This window comes from Alligator mississippiensis, chromosome 2 (assembly GCF_030867095.1).
Source record: "Alligator mississippiensis isolate rAllMis1 chromosome 2, rAllMis1, whole genome shotgun sequence".
Lineage (NCBI taxonomy): Eukaryota > Metazoa > Chordata > Crocodylia > Alligatoridae > Alligator > Alligator mississippiensis.
The window spans coordinates 287,330,813-287,348,446 of NC_081825.1; the positions used below are offsets into that span (position 1 = coordinate 287,330,813).

The 17,634-nt window shown below is 39.9% G+C and overlaps 1 protein-coding gene across 2 annotated transcripts in view; it reads left to right on the top strand.

Annotated features, from left to right (window-relative positions):
• ASPG (asparaginase) overlaps positions 1-17,634 on the top strand; it is a 69,205-nt gene that overhangs the window by 12,436 nt on the left and 39,135 nt on the right. For both annotated transcript variants that reach the window (XM_059723276.1, XM_059723277.1), the window contains exons 3-6: positions 2,509-2,620; positions 6,456-6,581; positions 9,077-9,160; positions 10,595-10,721. In XM_059723276.1, the coding sequence (XP_059579259.1) occupies positions 2,509-2,620; positions 6,456-6,581; positions 9,077-9,160; positions 10,595-10,721 (449 nt within the window). The remainder of the gene's footprint in view (positions 1-2,508; positions 2,621-6,455; positions 6,582-9,076; positions 9,161-10,594; positions 10,722-17,634) is intronic.

The following is a 17,634-nucleotide window of genomic DNA, read 5'->3' on the forward strand; positions in this document are numbered from 1 at the left end:
GCTTTTTGAGGTTGAAAGAGCATTTTATGTGAAATATATGAATTAATAAAAAAAAAAATCAACTAAATAGTGCAAGTGGTTTTAAAGAAATCTGATGAAGGGCCTGAGTGGATTGCAAATTAAAAATTCTGTTTTGTTCTTTTGACACATTTGATTGCTGCTTCATAAAACTAAGCAAAGCAATATTTTATTTGCTGTTATCCTTCTTATGTTGTCATGATTTAAGAAAGATTTAAAGTAGAAGGTTGAGAAACTTTGCAAGATTTGGGGAGGAGAAAATGGGAACATTTTGTGGACTTTGTATATCAATGTGATAACCATAGTGTATTGAAACGGACCATTTTGTGACCTAATGATTTGTTTTTATGGAGGCGTTTCCACCACTAGAAAGAGAGATGACTGACCACCTTGTCATCTGTCAATGGCACTGAAATGTTTCCTTTTCAAACAGTGCTGGTTTGTCCTTTGTGCATGTGTGTAAATATGGTATTTAAAAAGGCAAAATCTTATATAAAAATGAATTTCTTAGCTACGGTATGGCAGTTATGTATGAATAAAAACATTAGGCAGATTGTTTGAACATTCATGCTATAAGCAATTAAAATATGCAGACCCACTTCTGCTGTGATGACTATATGAAATTAGTTGATTAATGATGGATCAATGCCAGCTGGAGATAATTGGCTCTTCCTTGGGCATATTTCTATTGTTAAAATATATATTCAAGAATAGTACACGTTATTGTTTACCCTTCTTCCCATCTGTGCGTCGTTTGCCTTTCTAACCTGTAAGCTGCTTGGAACAGGGACTGTCTCTTACTATGGTGTTTTATACCGCACCTTACACAACACGGTCCCTGATTTTTATTGTAATCTTTGTGTGCTATCAGACAAAGATTGTTAAAAGTTTTGTGAATGCCAAATGTGGCAGCTGATAATTAACTCTTCTAAATCTGTAACAATTGTTAGACCATAAAAACTTACTGAAACAGAAATTCATAGTGAGTTGCTTATTAAGAAATTCTCAGATTCATTAGTTTGTAGATTAAAACCAAAAAGAAGTGGTAATCTGATCTGCTTTATGGCAGAAGCTAAAACTTCACCCAGTAATTCTGTCAAACCCACAGCCAAATGGCCATTCATATCTCTAGCTGCAGAAAGCATGGATGTATCTGCTTGGAAGAGAAGATATCAAAAGCTATTCTGGTCTCTGTTTCTACAGGCTTCTTGCATGTTGGCCGTCTACTGTTTATGAAGCTACTTGAAACTTTATGAATCTCAGTAAAATGAATGTCCATGTTTTCAAATGTTTGGGGTTCTTGCTAGTTTAACCTTATAATTGAATTTGAAGTTTCTTTCAGGAGCTTTTAGTACCATGCTCTCAGCTTTAAATTTACCATCATCATTTTTTTTCCTCCCTCTTTCCTTTTGGTTTCATAATCTTGTTCACTTCCTCTTGCATCCTTATGCCTTCCCACCCAGCTAATCCTAGATAGGGCCAGGTCAGGAAGAGGTCTTATGTGGGTATCGCATCCTATTCTCTGCTAATTTCTATGATTTCTGCTGGAGCAGTATCTCATTTTTTGAATAATTTGGATCTGCAGGAGAGAAGCTTCCTTTCTGAAAACTTGATTTGGGAGGGACTGTGAAGAAAGCATGTAGGGGGGCATTCCCCTCTTCTGTCTTGTGGACCTCATGCAGACCATCTGAGAGAGTCTTTTTTATATATAAGGGGCTGAAGAGATGAGGCAGATGTAGTGCTGTACTTGCGTAAGCGCATTAAGCCTCTAACTAGGGTTAGGAAGGTCCTCAATGCTGCTCCAAAGCCCTGAGTACACCCTAGGCACTGGGAAGCCTTGTGGTTTTCTTCCAGCAGCCTTAGGAGGATTTAAAAAATATTAATCAGTTTTAGAATTAAAGTTTAATAAGCCAGTCTTCAGGCTAGAAAGTAGATCCTGGCAAGATAAGTCCAGTGAAGTGGGTTCTTATCTTTTTGTCCTTTTTGCTTTTTACCGTAAAGAAGATTCTTTGTTGTAAAGTGCTCCCCCCCCCGCCCCTTTTAGATACATTTGGGTCACTTTTAATTCAGGAGCTCCTATTTAAAGTACACCTTGAAATTGGTTCTATTAGCATCCCCTGATATCCCAGGTAGAAGGCAGGGTAGATTTGCAGGCTAACCAAAGCGTGTGTGTGATTTTTATTTATTTATATCACCCATTAATATATAAAATTATTAATCTCTCCTGCAGATCCTTATTTTATATATAAAATAAAATGTAAAAGCACAAGCTTTCATGAGCTGAACCTCACTTCATCAGATGCTTTGAAAGAACATGCAAAAACCAGAGCATAAGGAGAGAGAAATTAGAATATCCTAATATGCCAATGTTCATTAGACTCTTACGGGATGGAGTGAAGAGGCTAATAATTGGTAATCTATTCAATGAAAGGCTAGAAGAGAGTGCATAGTAGTTTGGTTAACTTTTTTTCATGTTTTTATTCTTGACAGTCTCTCTAAACAAAATAAACGAATTGTCTACACAATTAAGGAACTTTCACCACTGCTTGATTCTTCCAACATGACTCCAGACGATTGGGCTAAAATTGCAAGGTATCTTCAGGTACTGCAACGTGTGACTAGTTTTTATTCTTTCAATAATAGATTGCTGTTTTTGTTTCATTGATTAAAAGAATTTTAAATATTATTTAAGTATTTTTAAATACATTCTTTATACTATTGTGTATCTTTAGTGCTATGCACTTTCTTATATTGTTCTCTAGATGTTCTGTTTCTTATAAAACACGAACAGAAAGGTTCATACTAAGGGCATGTGTAGATGAAATGGGGGCCCTAAACTGAAGCGGTGGGTGTTTAAACCCACCGCTTTAATTTAGCGTCATTGAAACCTCTGTGTCGTGCACATACCACGCGCTTACCTGCCTCTCCGGCAGTGGGGAGGGAGGGCAAGTTGCCAGCAGGCGGAGCGATCCCTGGGCTGCAGGGCCCATGGGGTATGGCTGGTGCTTCCCTCCATGGCAGCGGTGGGTTCTCCCACAGGCGGCACCTGCCTGCAGGCACCCTGCTCAGGTGGTCCCAGGGGGCACTGCAACCGCAGAGGGAAGCACTGGGCCTCTGCACAGCTCATGCAGACAGGCAGGCTCAGGAGGGAATCAGGCTTGCTGCTTTTCTTGGGTGGAGTCTGCCTTTCTGGGCTGCTGCAAGGCTTCCTGCAGAGCCCCTGAGTGTCACGGAGCCTGGTGCTTCCCTCCGCGGCTGTAGGAGCAGCAAACTAAAACTCCTTGGAGGAGTTTGCTGCACCCCAAGTCATTTAAGGCGCGTTAAGCTGCCAAATTTCCTACAGCAGCTGGAATGAATGCGCAATATGCCACCGAGGCGTGCAAATGCCAATACCATTAAAGTGGTGCAAAAGTATTTAGCCCTTTTAAAAATGTTGTGCGCACACGCCCCTCGTTTCATCTACACATGGCCTAAATACGGACTGTGCAAATAAGTCACAGGAGGATTTTGCTTCATGAAAATATCACAGTTTATTTTAATGTTTGTGTATGTGCAGTCATGACTGAAGAGGAGTTTTATATGTGTTAACTTATGCATTTTATGCCATTAATTGAAGAACAATAATGTGCTTGCTTTGGTAACTGGACATGTCTTAAAGCTTAAAATTTAAGAACATTCTTAGATTAGGTTTGCTAACATTTAAAAGGGTGCTGTGCAGATCAAAATCATAAGTTCTAATGGATTTAAATGAAAGATGCTCTTTTGAGGTCTGACATTAATCTGTAATAATTCTGCAGATTAGTGAAATGGGCAGGGAACATTTAGTTTGGGCACAGAAACTAGCCTGATTAGCTTCATTTCTGGAATATGTGAAAAATACTACTGCAGCTGTGTTTCCAGTACTGTATAGGATTCCACATAGGTAGAAAACAAAAACAAGAAACCCAAAAAGCCAGATGTATTAACTGAGTGAGTCTGTGTGGTTATCCATTCTCTACTTCAATCCCCAAATCTAAATCTAGCATTGTCTTTTAAGGAGGCAGAAATTCTGCAGCACACGAGTCAGTGGAAGCATGAAAGTGGTGTAAGATGTAGGAAATCACACGATGAAAGATGGACAGACGAAACTTGTGAAAATCCAGCGTTCTAGTCACAATGCAAGTTGTATATAAACTCCCCTTCTTCACCATAGTGGTAGCGCCAGTGCAATCCCATCAACAGTGTTAATGCTGCAAGTTCTGCTGAAGGCAGTTTTGCTGGTGCAACCTGACTCGAAGCTGGTCTTGACAATTGTGGCTGGCAGTTGGGCTGCAATATCGCTACCACCAAGGGAGCTATAGCAATATTGGGGAAACTTTTCAGGAAAAAAACCCTTGTTACAACAGATTTAGTCAAGATAAGAACAGAAACGTTACATCCCCCCCCCACCTGCCCCACTGTCGTTGGAATCAAATTTATTTGTGACTTAAGTAATGTTAAGGCATTGGCTCATATAATGAATAGGTGACCATCAGAAGTCCCACTCTGGGCCAGCCCACAAAACATGTGCGTGGTTACAACTCCCAGCGAGAGCACTGGCTTTGCAGGTCAGGCAGAAACAGGTCATCCTTCTTGTCCTGGAGGTTCAGAAGCAGTGCTGCGTAGCAGGTGGCTGAAGAAATTTCTTTACTGGAACAACCGACTCTTTGTTACTTTTCTTTTGCACTCTGGGATTCGCTTCTGCATTTCAGAAATTGATCTCTTTCAACAGCGGTGCCAGCACACAAGGGAACTTGACACCACAGTTTTGTCTTTGTATAGGGACCTCTTAAATTTCATATTCACTTTAGTCTCTGCTGTTAACAGAAATCTTTGTGCAAATCTGATCTCCATCTCTTGGTGGTCACTTCTATCTCTTCCCTAGTTATATACAGATCTCTTTTCAACTTCCTTACTGACTGCACAGGACCACGTGGTGGAGATGTATAATGTTATCTTCTCTGCATAGTTAAGTGTTAGATGTACAGTTTACAGGGCACAGTGATGGCACGCTGATGACTTGTCAAAGGCATCCTTTGGTACAAACATCAGCCTAAGTTTGGCATCACAACATGGTGTTTTGTACCCCAAGATACTTCAGTCCTTTTCAAAAAAACTTCTGTTTCCTTCCAAGTTCTGCTTTTGCAGAACCACAAACAGCTTGTCTGAAGTCAGAGTAATGCTCAATGGTGCCTTGATGAGTACTTGGAGATGAGGGAACAGATAGCGTGTCTGTTATGGGGAGTGTTAATGTAAGGAGAAACTAAAGTAATGATTGCTTTTTCTGGCATGACAAACACAATTTTAAAAAATCTGATTTCATTTCATGAAAACAAACAAGGATGCTCGCACTGAGGTTTGTGCTGCTGCTGGCACAGAAGCTAGCAGAAACCAAAAATAAAACAAAACAAAAAAATAAAATAAAAGAGGGGGAGGGCAAAATTAACAAAAAAGTATTTTATGTAGACACAGGTCTTAAAATAGTGGAGAGATTTGCTCTCCCTTTCTTCCCAAAAGTTAGCAGATACATTAATCCTAGCAGGTTCTAGTGCGGAGTGCATTTGCCTTCACGTCATGCCGCTGCAGATCAAAATGTTATGAGAGGGACTTTACAATAATTTGCAGAAATCATTCTGGTTGAATCCCTTAACTCTTTAAAGACGTTCAGAACTCTTAGGTCAGAGATGATTCCTTTTATCTGACCAACTAAGACATAGCACAAATGCTTTCAGTCCATATTAGCAATGACAAATAGCCCTTTTAGTGAGAGTTCTTTCGGTTCTTTCTTAACTATGGACCTAGAGCGATGGTGATGATATTGTGTTTTTTTTCAAGTACTTTGCCAGAGACTTTAGACTTACAGTAACGTGGCCAGTGCAGAGCTAAACAAGATTCAGCAGCTCTTACTAACTTCTGAACAGAAGAGGGCTCTCTTACATTGGCAATGTGCCTGTTTCCCAGTAGGATTAAACAGGCTCTTTTCTGTATGTTATGATAGCACTGGTTTGCCTAATCTGTTCCTGTAAATGGTGTAATCCCTAACGTAAAAGCCTCAACAAGAAATCAGACTATACTACTAATTTGCATATGTTAACATTCTTGTTTAAAGCCATTGCTAAGCTTTTCTTAATTAGCAGTCTTCTGGTTTAAAAAATGCTGCATTAATATGTATACAAAGAAGAATCTGTCTTTGACTCTTCCATAATTAGAACTACTAGATCTTATGCTTATTGCCATATTAACCCTTAATTATGTTAAAATGAAAACATGGACATCTTTAACAGGCAAGTGTGTATGTGTGTATTATATTTTTTAAAGGAGGAGCTATGATCATCCGCATTGGTAGAAGTAAAGCACTACACACCTGGTTTGGATCATTCTAATTGTATTTAATGTGAAAAATGTCTTTCCATCTTCAGAAATACTATGAGCACTATGACGGTTTTGTGATCCTTCATGGAACAGACACAATGGCCTATACAGCATCAGCTTTATCCTTCATGTGTGAGAACCTGGGTAAAACTGTTGTTCTGACAGGATCTCAGGTAATGATTGTTCTTAATTTTTCCAGCGCGCATGTGTAAAGTGCATGGCATCCTGATAAGACATGTAGGGGCAGATCCTTAGTTGGTGTGAATTGCTGTAGCTTCTTTGAAGTCGATGACAGCTGACGGTTCTTACCAGCTGAGGTTCTGCCCAGTTTTACCCCCAGTCATATGTTATAGCTGAAACCAGATGCTTCAGAGGAAGGTGCAAGAAACCCTGTAGCTGGCTATTGTGTAATATCCCATTTATATGAGAAACATCTTCTTATCCCCAGGCTGATAGCGGTTTGTGTAAGCCCTAAAGCATGAAGCCTTATATTCCTTTTATAACTTGTTATCCTGTCTTATGCTGTTGTGGGTGCATTGTTCTCATATTTGAATGTGGATTATTCCCCATCTCTGTTATGGAGACAAAAGCCTTAATTTCTTCAATACGTTTTCCATTTTTTTTCTTTTACTTTATGGTTATTCCTGTAGGGTGTTTGTGCTTTGTTAGTACTGAAAGATTATACTCCATAGAGCATCTAACAGTGGTTAGGAAATGACGTGACAGTGCCCAATGCCAAGGGTGAAATCAGTGGTATAATGGGGACAGGGGCAACTGCCCTGGATGCCATCTTGTGGCAGGGGGGAGGTGGGGGGGGAAGGGAGCAAAAAAGAGTAATTTATGTTTGCAGTTGTGCTGGTCCAGAAGTTGCTGCTTCCACTTTGCTCTGGGTGCCTAGCCACATCCCTACCCTGCTGGGTGAAATTATTTAAATTAATTTACCTATGGATTGGACCTACTGCAAAGTGACTGTACTGTATGTTTGCACCATTGGATGTGTTGTTTTAGCAGGCTAGTTTCTTTATTTTGAATTTTAAAGTGCAGCACTAGTCACAAAAGTTACTTGAAAAATGGCATTGTGACATTTCACCTTTTATCTCTTAGTAACTTCTTGCAAATAAGCTTTATGTAGTACAGAATACTAATTGGTTATTTATGTAGTTTTAATGCTAGCCCTAAAAACTAACATTATCCCTAGTGATAGAGGTTCAGGTCATTATGCTCATAATGACACAGTGGCTGGCAGACAGTGAATAATGATTACTGCTCCTGGTTGGCTAGGAATTATGCACATATAATTTGTTACTGTCTTTTACCAACTCACCTGTTACTACTTGCCTCTTAGCGGGTGAGCTCTGTGGCTTAGGAGCTCTCATCTTACTTATGGTTGTACAGCATCTAACACGTAAGGTGTGTCCCAGCCCGTTTGGCCCCTAAGCAGAATCATAATGTAGTTATTTGATAACCCCATTGCTTTTGATATATTCATATGGGAGTGTGTTAGCTTTGATGAAACATCAGATGATGTAAGCCCTCTGCTTACGAAAGCTTATGCCATATATTTCTGATTTAGTTAGTCTATAAGGTATGAATCTACCCTGCCTTTGTATTGGAAAGACCATAGAAATTTAGTACCTGGTGTGCTGATCTGGGTCTTGAAAGACCTGACTTCTATTCTTGGCTCTGCTACTAGTCTACTGAATGATCTTTGACAAGGTACTTTACTTTGCTGGGCATCAGCTTCCCCCGCTGTAAATGGGGATAATGAAACTCACCTCCTGGTCTAGCACTGATGTGCACTCCTGGTACCCTTATGTAATTAGTTGGCATTTGGAACTTAGTAAAGAAGGCCAATGTGCCAATGCTGCCCAGGAAGGAACAGAATCCAGGTCGCTCTCCCTAAAGTGTGCAGACACCATAAAAAATATTCAGGATTTTACTATTTCTCATGTCCTATTGTTTGGATGCCGACCTAGCATGTGACCCAACAGCAGAGCAAGGGATCTTTTAACTTCTTCATTGTTGAAATGAGCTCAGGTCTGGGGGTGACCTTCTTAACCAGGAAACAATCTAAAAAGCCCTGGAAGTTGGCATTGCTTAACTTAGCGGAGCTCAGTGTTTCATCTTATCTTGTTCTATTGGTGGGAATTTGCCTGTTTAACTCTTTCATCCTGCTAGGAAAGTTCTAGGAATTGATGCCATTTTGGGTGGTTCTCTGTGAAGAGAGGCTCTTGCTTATCCTGATTTTCTGTACCTTCTTTCTCCCCTCCTACTCAAAACCCTGATGGAACTGAAGACCTAACTTTCTGTTCTTTCTGCATGTAGCTTTCTATTCTATTCTGCTTTTACAAGTGGACTAGGCTTCACTTCTGAAAGCAGTTGCTTGATCAGAGAACAGTAACTTCTTTAATGAGATGTGTCTTTAAATATAGCTATTATGAAAATCTGTTTTACATTCAGAGGGAGAAATCCCGCCATCTGCTTCAGTCGAAAAGAGTTTGGATGAAAAGTAAATTTTATTCACCATAAATCATATTATGGGAGATTTGCCTTGATTGTGCCATAAATTATTCATGTGTATTTGTATTGCATAAGCTGGCTTCTCTTTCTCTCTGCTGTTTGGCCTTTCTGTTAGATAAGGGATTTAATTTCAGACTCTTCTTTTTAGGTGCCCATATATGAATTGAGGAATGACGGCCGAGCTAACCTGCTTGGAGCGCTGCTGATTGCTGGGCAGTTTGTCATTCCCGAGGTCTGTGTCTGCGGCACTTCTGGTGCAGTTTTACTTTTTTGAATTGTGTGCAACCAAATGTTTACACCCTTACAAATATATGTTAAGCTATAAAATCACATGCTTTAATCTCTCCACCCCTTTCCCCTTAAGGAACTCTTTCAAGGTTAAGAGACTCCCCACAAGATACTACAACACTGCATGCAGCCTTTTGCCAGATTTAATTTTATCCATATGCCCCTAATACAGGCAACCCCCGCTTAACTGTTTCACTTGGCACTATGTCACTATAACACTCATTTGAAACTGATACCTGATTTCACTTAGCACTCAGTGAGTTTTGTTATAACGCTCGCGCTCACCGTCTTGGGTCATCAAAAACAATTGCAGTCGCCATCCTGGGTCATCGAATAGTTTCGGTTTCACTTAACACTCGTTTCACTTAATGCTCAATTTTTCAGGAACCAATTAAGAGTGTGAAGCGGGGGTTGCCTGTATATTCTGGAAAGATTGTTAGGTGTGTGAAATCCTGGCTGCACTAAATGGGAAATCAAAGCGTTTTCCCTTGCACATCAAGCTTGGGACTCAAAGTAACAAATGGAAAAAAGAGACTTTTGAAGTGCACTTACTACTGATAACAGGTGGGAGGTTTTGATGTCCCTAGAAACTTGAAATGCCTGTTATGTTAATAAAGGACAGCATATGCAGCAGCTGGGGAAGCCCTCCTACACTGCATCACTAATCTGCCTTTACATCTAACCTGCACAGTGCGTAGCATGCCTGGAGTGAGGGGAATTTTGTTTCTACTCTTGTTCCAACTTGGCCTGTCCATTGGTGCTGCCAACGTGATATAGGCAAGACTGACACTTACTGGCTGTAATTTTCCAAAGTTACTTATAATTTGAATTCAATTACTAGTTATTGTTAAAAAAAATCTAAAAACATATTTAAGGGCCTGATCATGTTCAGAAGCTTCTGAGCACTTGCCCTCTGCATATTAGGCCCCTGCTGGGTATCTCAGATCAGGCACCCAAAATCAGTAGTCACTTTTGAAAATCTTGGCCTTTTTTTCTCTAGGCCACCAGGAAGCCTAATAGACTTTAAATTTCAGATACTTGTGACAACCCTTTGGTTGGTGAAGGGAACTCTGTTCCCTTCACCTATTTCCAGTTAAAGTGAATCAAAACAAAACCTTCCCTCTCTCCTAGTTATGTAATCCTCCTGAGGGAATTAGGTAACTAACATTTAACTTGCTTTAAGAATTTAGGAATAACATAGTAAATGATAGACAGGTCAACTTTTTTTTTTTTAAAGTATTAGCATTGTAAACCTACCACCCTCTAAGTTACTTTAAAAGTTTAGAAAATATTCTAAAAAGGGCCAATTCCAGCACTTATCTATTGATTCTTTCATTACTGGCTTATACAGAGACATGTTTCTCTACTTGTTTTGCAGGTGTGCCTGTACTTTTACCATAAACTGTACAGGGGAAATAGGGTGACGAAAGTAGATGCGGGGAGTTTCAGTGCGTTTTGCTCACCTAACCTGCCTCCACTTGCAAATGCTGAGGTTGATATTACAAGTAAGCAACACCATTGTTTAAGCCTTATAATTTGTACCACATGCAAGAGCTTACTAGAGTTATTTCAATATTGTATCAGCTCTTACACAAGTGAAACAGTTTACACATGAATGTGATTTAAAAGGAGTGAATACTGACACTGCTGTATGTGCCTCAATGTTAATTGTAAGGTGCCTCAATGTTAATTGTAACAGATGTAAAAAATCAGTGATTTTAAGCTTGGGTAAGACTTTTGTGCAGGTCTGCACTTACAGATATTTTCTAAAGATCAATCATTTTCAAAAGGGGGCACTTCTGGGATGATGCTTAGTCTGAGGATAAAACTAGAAATGGATTTAGTTACAATACTCTTAAAGGGGCAGTGATAATATTGGTGAGCTTACATTTTTCTTGTCCTTCCTTCGTGACTTATTTAATACTTTATTTAATTGGGATGAGTGAACCTTTTAAAAAAATAGTTAATAATAAAAAGCTACAGGAATATACCTGTACCAGTACTCAAAGATGTTGTAATAGAGTCAGCTTGTGTTATGGATAAAATAATTTTTTTTTGGGAGGGGGAACCTCATTTTACTATTAAGGTTCCAACAGGTTGCTATAAATCTTAACTTTTAAGCAGCTTTTGGAAATTGAGCAGGTTAGACAAATATTTACTGGGGACATTCTAGATATAGTTGATCCTGCATCCATGCAACAAGTTGGACTAAATGACTTTCCTTCTAGCCCTGTATTTCTGTGAAATGTATCTACATGACAGCGTCCAATGAATTAAATATTTTAATTATATAAAATGGGAATAGAGGTGATGTGGATGTACTGACTTTTTAACTTCTTTCCTTTTATAGCTGATTTTCTCCTAGATGCACGTGAAAGCAAGTTATGTCTTTTTTGCCTAGTCTCTAGAGGATGTCTGCATAAGTTAAGAATAAAATATAGATCAGGGTTCAGGCCTGGATTCTGTTTCTATGGCTTTGGCCCAGGCATTATATATGTCTTGAGAAGTCCGTTAGCATCTTTGTACTTAGCTTTGAAGGTGGTTGTAAGGACAGATCCATTAATGTGTTTGCAGATACTATGGTAACAAACACTATGGGGGGAAAATATAAAGATGGGAAGTATAGGAGTGTGACGGGACCAGAGCCAAGTATCATCATGGTCCCTTCTACTCTGTTTCAAGACTGCCATTCTGCATAGTTCCAAGACTGGAATACAAAGGTGGTTTTGATTCAGGACTGAGGTACACTCGGTACTGCTCATGGTACATCCGCTATCATTAGAATATCTAGTAGGTAAAGGGAATATGCTTACTGTTAGTACAATTTCGTTAAAATTCACTCAGGCAAACAAGTTACTTGTACGTTTGCTGGAATGCTGGAGCTGCTATTTTCTGTCTTAGGTTGCCAAGAAAGCTTTCATTTGTATTATTCCTGTACATTGGAAAGATTTCTTTTTTGTTCTTTTTTTTTTTTCTTTTTCTTTTTCTCTTGGATCTTTTTTCTCTGAAATGTCATAAATTTAGATAATGACGATCCTAAATGTTCATTTTCTAAATGAAGAACAACAGAACTAAGCTGAACATAAATTCTTTCTTGGACTCGAGTGATCTGTTTTGTGAGTACTTAACTTGATCATTTTGGTACTATAAAATATCTGTTACTTGGGCCATATTATCCCATTAATTTTTAAGCAGAACTCCCTATTGAGTTGAGTGGGGAGTTCTAGTTTTAAAACTGATGGTATTATGTGCCCTGTTATTACCTGTTTCAGTTGATTGCACTGTTAGTACAGTGTCGTTTTTCCAAGATAGAAGTGCCAGTATTGAATGATTGTTTCATTTTGGAAAAACATAGTTCACAGCCTACAGACAGTAGCTACACTAGTGCAGCTTTACGCTGTCTAGAATAAATTGTATGAAACATGGTCATCTTCCTTGAGTGCACACCAAGAATCCTCATATGAAGCTGTCATGGAGAAAAGGAACCACATGGGGCTTTTAAAAATAAACAAGACAAACCCATCTCTCTAACTTTTTTAAATTACTTGGATATATTGTCACTGTTCACTACTTCCTGGTTGCAGCTGGGTCCAACTATTTTGCTGTTTCAGCATTATAAGCCAATCTCTTGCCAATGCCAGAAGGAGATTAAGCAGTTTATGAAAACTTTTCCTCCAAGAACCCAGTTCTGCCAAAAAATGCTGAGCTGGAGGATGCTAGAAACAGAGACTGGGAAGGTAGGTGATTCCCTTCCAGCAGTAGAGTAAAAGGCATGGGAAGTATAGGAATGTGACGGGACCAGAGCCAAGTATCATCAACTGATTGGTGTAGAGACTGAGAAGAAGATACAGTAGGAGGTTAGAGTACTAGCAAGATACTAGGGCTGTGCGAAATGGCTGTGTTTTTATTCAGTTTCAGATTTGGCCATTTCAGAAGACAGTGATTTGTTTCGGTGTTTCAGATCACTGTCCTGTTTCATTTTGTCTGAATCTGTTTCGGAGATTTGTCTCTGCTGAATCTCCTCTGAATCTGTTTTGAATAGGCTGCAAACTTTACACAGCCCTACTGCCCAACCGGGTAGGGCTTGGAGCCCCAGTGGGGAACAGGACGCGGCTGTGGGCAGCTCGTCCAGGGGAGGAGGAGGGCCACTGCCCTCCATACAGGCGAGGAGACCTCCACGCAGATCTCTGATCCCTGTCATGCAGGGTCCTGGGTCAGGGAAGCAGCACAGAGCAGTGAGCAAGCCTGCTGGTTCCTGCCACGTGACTCGGCTCCGCAGGGAGCAGAGATCCGTGCTGGGGGACTCCTTGCTGCTGCTGCCCGCCCTGAGCTGCCCCGGTGGCATAGGGCAATGCGGGGCGGATAGCGGCAGCGAGGAGTCCCACGTGCAGATCTCTGCTCCCTACGGAGCCAGGTCATGCGGCAGGGCAGTGCTGGTCCCTGCCGTGCAACCTGGCTCTGCAGGGAGCAGAGATCCAGGGTGGCGAGGAGACCCGCAGCACGGATCTCTGCTCCCCGCAGAGCCAAGTCACTCGGCAGTGCAGCAGTGTACATCTGTCTCCCTGCAAGCCTGGCTCTGAAACTCTGAATTTTCCTAAACATTTTGGATGCCTCATTTTATTTTGGAGATGTTTCTGAGCCATTTCGATTCAGATTTGGTGTTTCGGGTGCCAAAAGAGCCTGAAACACCTCCAAAATGAAATGGCTGCTGAAATTTCGCACAGCCCTACTATATACTCTCTTGCTGATGTAGACATGCACACAGCATAGCATAGAGAGGGATACAGAATACAGGAAGTCATCATTGCTCTTTTCCATTTTTTCCCCTTTGGGACATGCTCCTACCGATCAGTCCTTCTGGATGACTTCTGACTCCTTCAGCCATATCTCCCTGTGTGCTCCTGGCTGATTTCTTGCAAGCTTTTTGAGGCTTTGTTAGCAACCTCTTTCTTTCATCCCAGTCCAGAGATGGATAATGTCTGTATATGCCAATTTCCTCAGTGTTTTGGATCCAGTGAGCTAGATCCCAACTGGAGGCGGTGACAGTGGCGAGAATATTCCAGAGAGCTGTCCATGTGCGCAAGGGAGGGGAAGTCTGTGTAGACTGATTGAAAAAGACCTACTTGCAACAGGAAAGGCAAACTGAAGATCAAACAGGGGGAAACCATCTATTTATTTATTTTTATTTTTTTAGTCATCAAGTATAGACCACGATGACTCCAGGGAGATGGTCTCTGCATATTTCAGAACTTTTCTTCTTCCATGTTGCCTAGAAGTGTGAAGCTAAAAATCCATTTCATTACTATGGCTAGTTTTTGCCCATCTGGCATGTGGTTTGTTAGCTTAAGGGTGTCTGAATGTTTCTTAACACAATTCTAAGACTTCTGCAGAGAAAAAAAGGCACATAAGTGCATGGGCTGTGCAAATAGGTACAATACAAAAACCTGAGAGGACAGGTTCTTGGCCCCATTTTCCTCAATAACGCCACTGATGATGAGGCTAGTCAACACCATCCTGGTTACACTGTCTTGCTTGGCAATTCTGTTTATTCATAGTAAAAACCCAAGTCATGTTATTTTTGTTATCAAGATGCATCAAGGCAAGTGCCAACGCTGCATATTAAGGTGTGTGTCTTTTGGGTTTTTTTTCTACACTTCTTGTAAATACAGGCATGTTTATTCTTGTAATGAATATTTAGGGGGAATGGTGTCATTTCAAGAGGCGTGTATCAGTTATCTTATAATGAAATGTTGCCAAAAAGGGGGCTGTGTTTTTATCTTGTTTGCCTGCTTTAAGAACTTCCATCCATAGGCTGGTCGAGGCTCCCCACCCCTTGGCTCTTACCCTGAATGTTAATGAAAGCTGGGGTAGTTTATATAATGGTATGACTTGCCTGTAGTTTTTCAGAGAAGGATGAGAAGAAAGTGGTGCTGTGTATGTGGAGCCTAGCAATCATTAAAAGCTGTATTTCTCGTTTGATTTCATAACTTTGAGTTCAGTCACCACTCCTTAGGGAGGTGTCTCTGTTTCTGTACTCTTGTAATAAATAAGTTTAAACCTGCATTGTGTCATATATATATTGCTTAACAAAAGTTTGTTGCTTTTAAAACCCTGCTTGAATTAGTCTGATTTCTTTAACCTCGTCCTGATGTGTAGTTTTGTCTCTTTCTACCAAAGTTAGTAAAGACTAGATGAAGCTTAGAGAGCTTCTAGCACCTGTGAATTGAAATCAGAGAGATTCTTGATGCTTTTTGTTCAGTAATTCTAAACGTTCCCTTTAACAAACGGGATCCTCAGTGATATAAAGCACCAAGTTAAGATCTGGTACAGACATTACACTTTTACCAGTATATGTGGTTGGAAACTGATCTATACCTGTAACAGAACATAAGTTCGGTGAACACAGACTGGTTTAAAAATGGTGGAACGTGGTCTAGGATTTGCGCCCCCCACCAAAGGGTGAACGTGTTTTCTATTTGCTGCCAATCTAAACTACACCACTTACAGAAAACCATGTAACTTAGATTGATTCTGCCTTGGGCATTTTGAAGGTCTGTACCTTACCTAAAAGTCTACAAATGGCAAAATAAACCATTTCTTCGCAGTTAAATTGAACTGCATAGTAACTGCAATACCGCTGCCTGGGTTGTAGTCGGACAGGTTCAGCAGTGGAACATCAGCTAGCCAGATTGTTTGGGCCCCAAACCGAACAAAGATTTCAGCATGTACTTACGTACAAAGGCAGATGAGCTGCTTTCAAACGTGGATGTTTAAAATTAAACACCTGAAAGCATGGCCAGATTTTTCTAAGGTGCTAAGCATTTGTCAGTCCCTCTGATTACATGCCCTTTTAAAAATCACGATACCTTTTAAAGTCTAAAAGGGTTGCAACTGCCTGGCATCTTTTGAAAACATGGTTCTGTTTTTAGTCTTTAATTTTGAGCAACCAGTTTTGAAAAATGTTAAGCTCTTAAATGTATAGTACTTGTATCGCACACATTTTAGCTTATCTGTATTTTTACCACAGGTCATTTTGGACATTCAGGACACAAGTATAACTGCCTCATTTTTAAATATTGTTTTTAATGGTGTACGTCCTCTTTAAAGGCTTGCCTTGTCCTTGGCAAGACCAGTAGCTTGTTGATCATTGTTCTTACAAAATAAGTTTTGTATCATATTTACATAATGCAGAGGAGTAAAACCTTTTTGCAAGCACAACCCATCCAAGTCAGAACAGGTTGCTTGTTACCTGTTCTGATGTGTTGAAGCTCAGTAACTTTGCTAATTAGTCATTTTATCATAGGAACCCAGAAAGCTAGAATTTTCTCATGCTTTCACCTATGTGGATATACTTTGAAATATATACTACTTTTATATTGGCACTTCTTAAAACTGTCTCCATCAGTTGAGTCACATCCTGAGGTGATGCTATAGCTACGTAGATGGCTTGTCATCTGGCAGAATGACAGGACATAAACCTTAGTCATGCTTTTTCCATTCTTTGAGTGTTGTTTTTGGTGACAAAAAGGATTCAAAGAAGTCACTGAATGAGTTTTTCACCTTTGCATGGCATTCTGCCTGAGTCAGAATGGATGGAAACTTAGGATTTATGCTTTTTTTTTCCTCTTTGAGAACAAATGAAGCTCTGGTTTGGAACCTAGATCAAAGCATAGAATAGTATTAACCGAAAGATGGAAAACTAGCATTTGTAGAGATAACCATATTATTCTGATCTCTGCACTTATGATTAGCAGTAAAAAGGGTGGATTGACAAGAATCTTGACCTACATAATAATGCTGATTTTTGAAAGATGTCTGGGCTCTTTTAATTTGGTCTAAAACCGACATCTCTTTGGGGGTATGTTACTTTCTTGTATGCATCTTGTTCATGGATTGTAAACACAGAGCATTATTCAATAATGTATACTTCAGAAAACACTTAGAAGCTTTAAGAAACACCAGAGGCATCCTGATTATCTCTGTTCTTAATCATCTAATCTTGGCAATATCTTATTTTTGATTCATGCCAAGATAAATGATCACAGTTTATCTTCCCAGTTTCTTTAAAGAAAAAAAAGTATACTGATATTTTTCAAGCTAAGTTTGGTAAATTCTCAAGGAAGTATTGGCAGTCAACTTTTTTTGACTGTGAATAGAGGAAAAGAAGCTTAAAAAGTCCCTTTGGTAGTAATGGCTGCTGAGGATAGGTGAGGCTGCTTTTAAAAATTGGAACTATTGTTATGTGGGTGCTTCTTACAAAAACCACCACTCCTTCCTCTCTTCACACCCGTGAACCAGACTTGAAAAAACATCCTCAATGCATGCTTGCGAGAGGACAGCTTACTGGCCTACGTGAGAATGATTTATGCTGCTTCTGTCCTGAAGACCCTGTCCTCTTCTCCAGTTCTTAGCTATCAT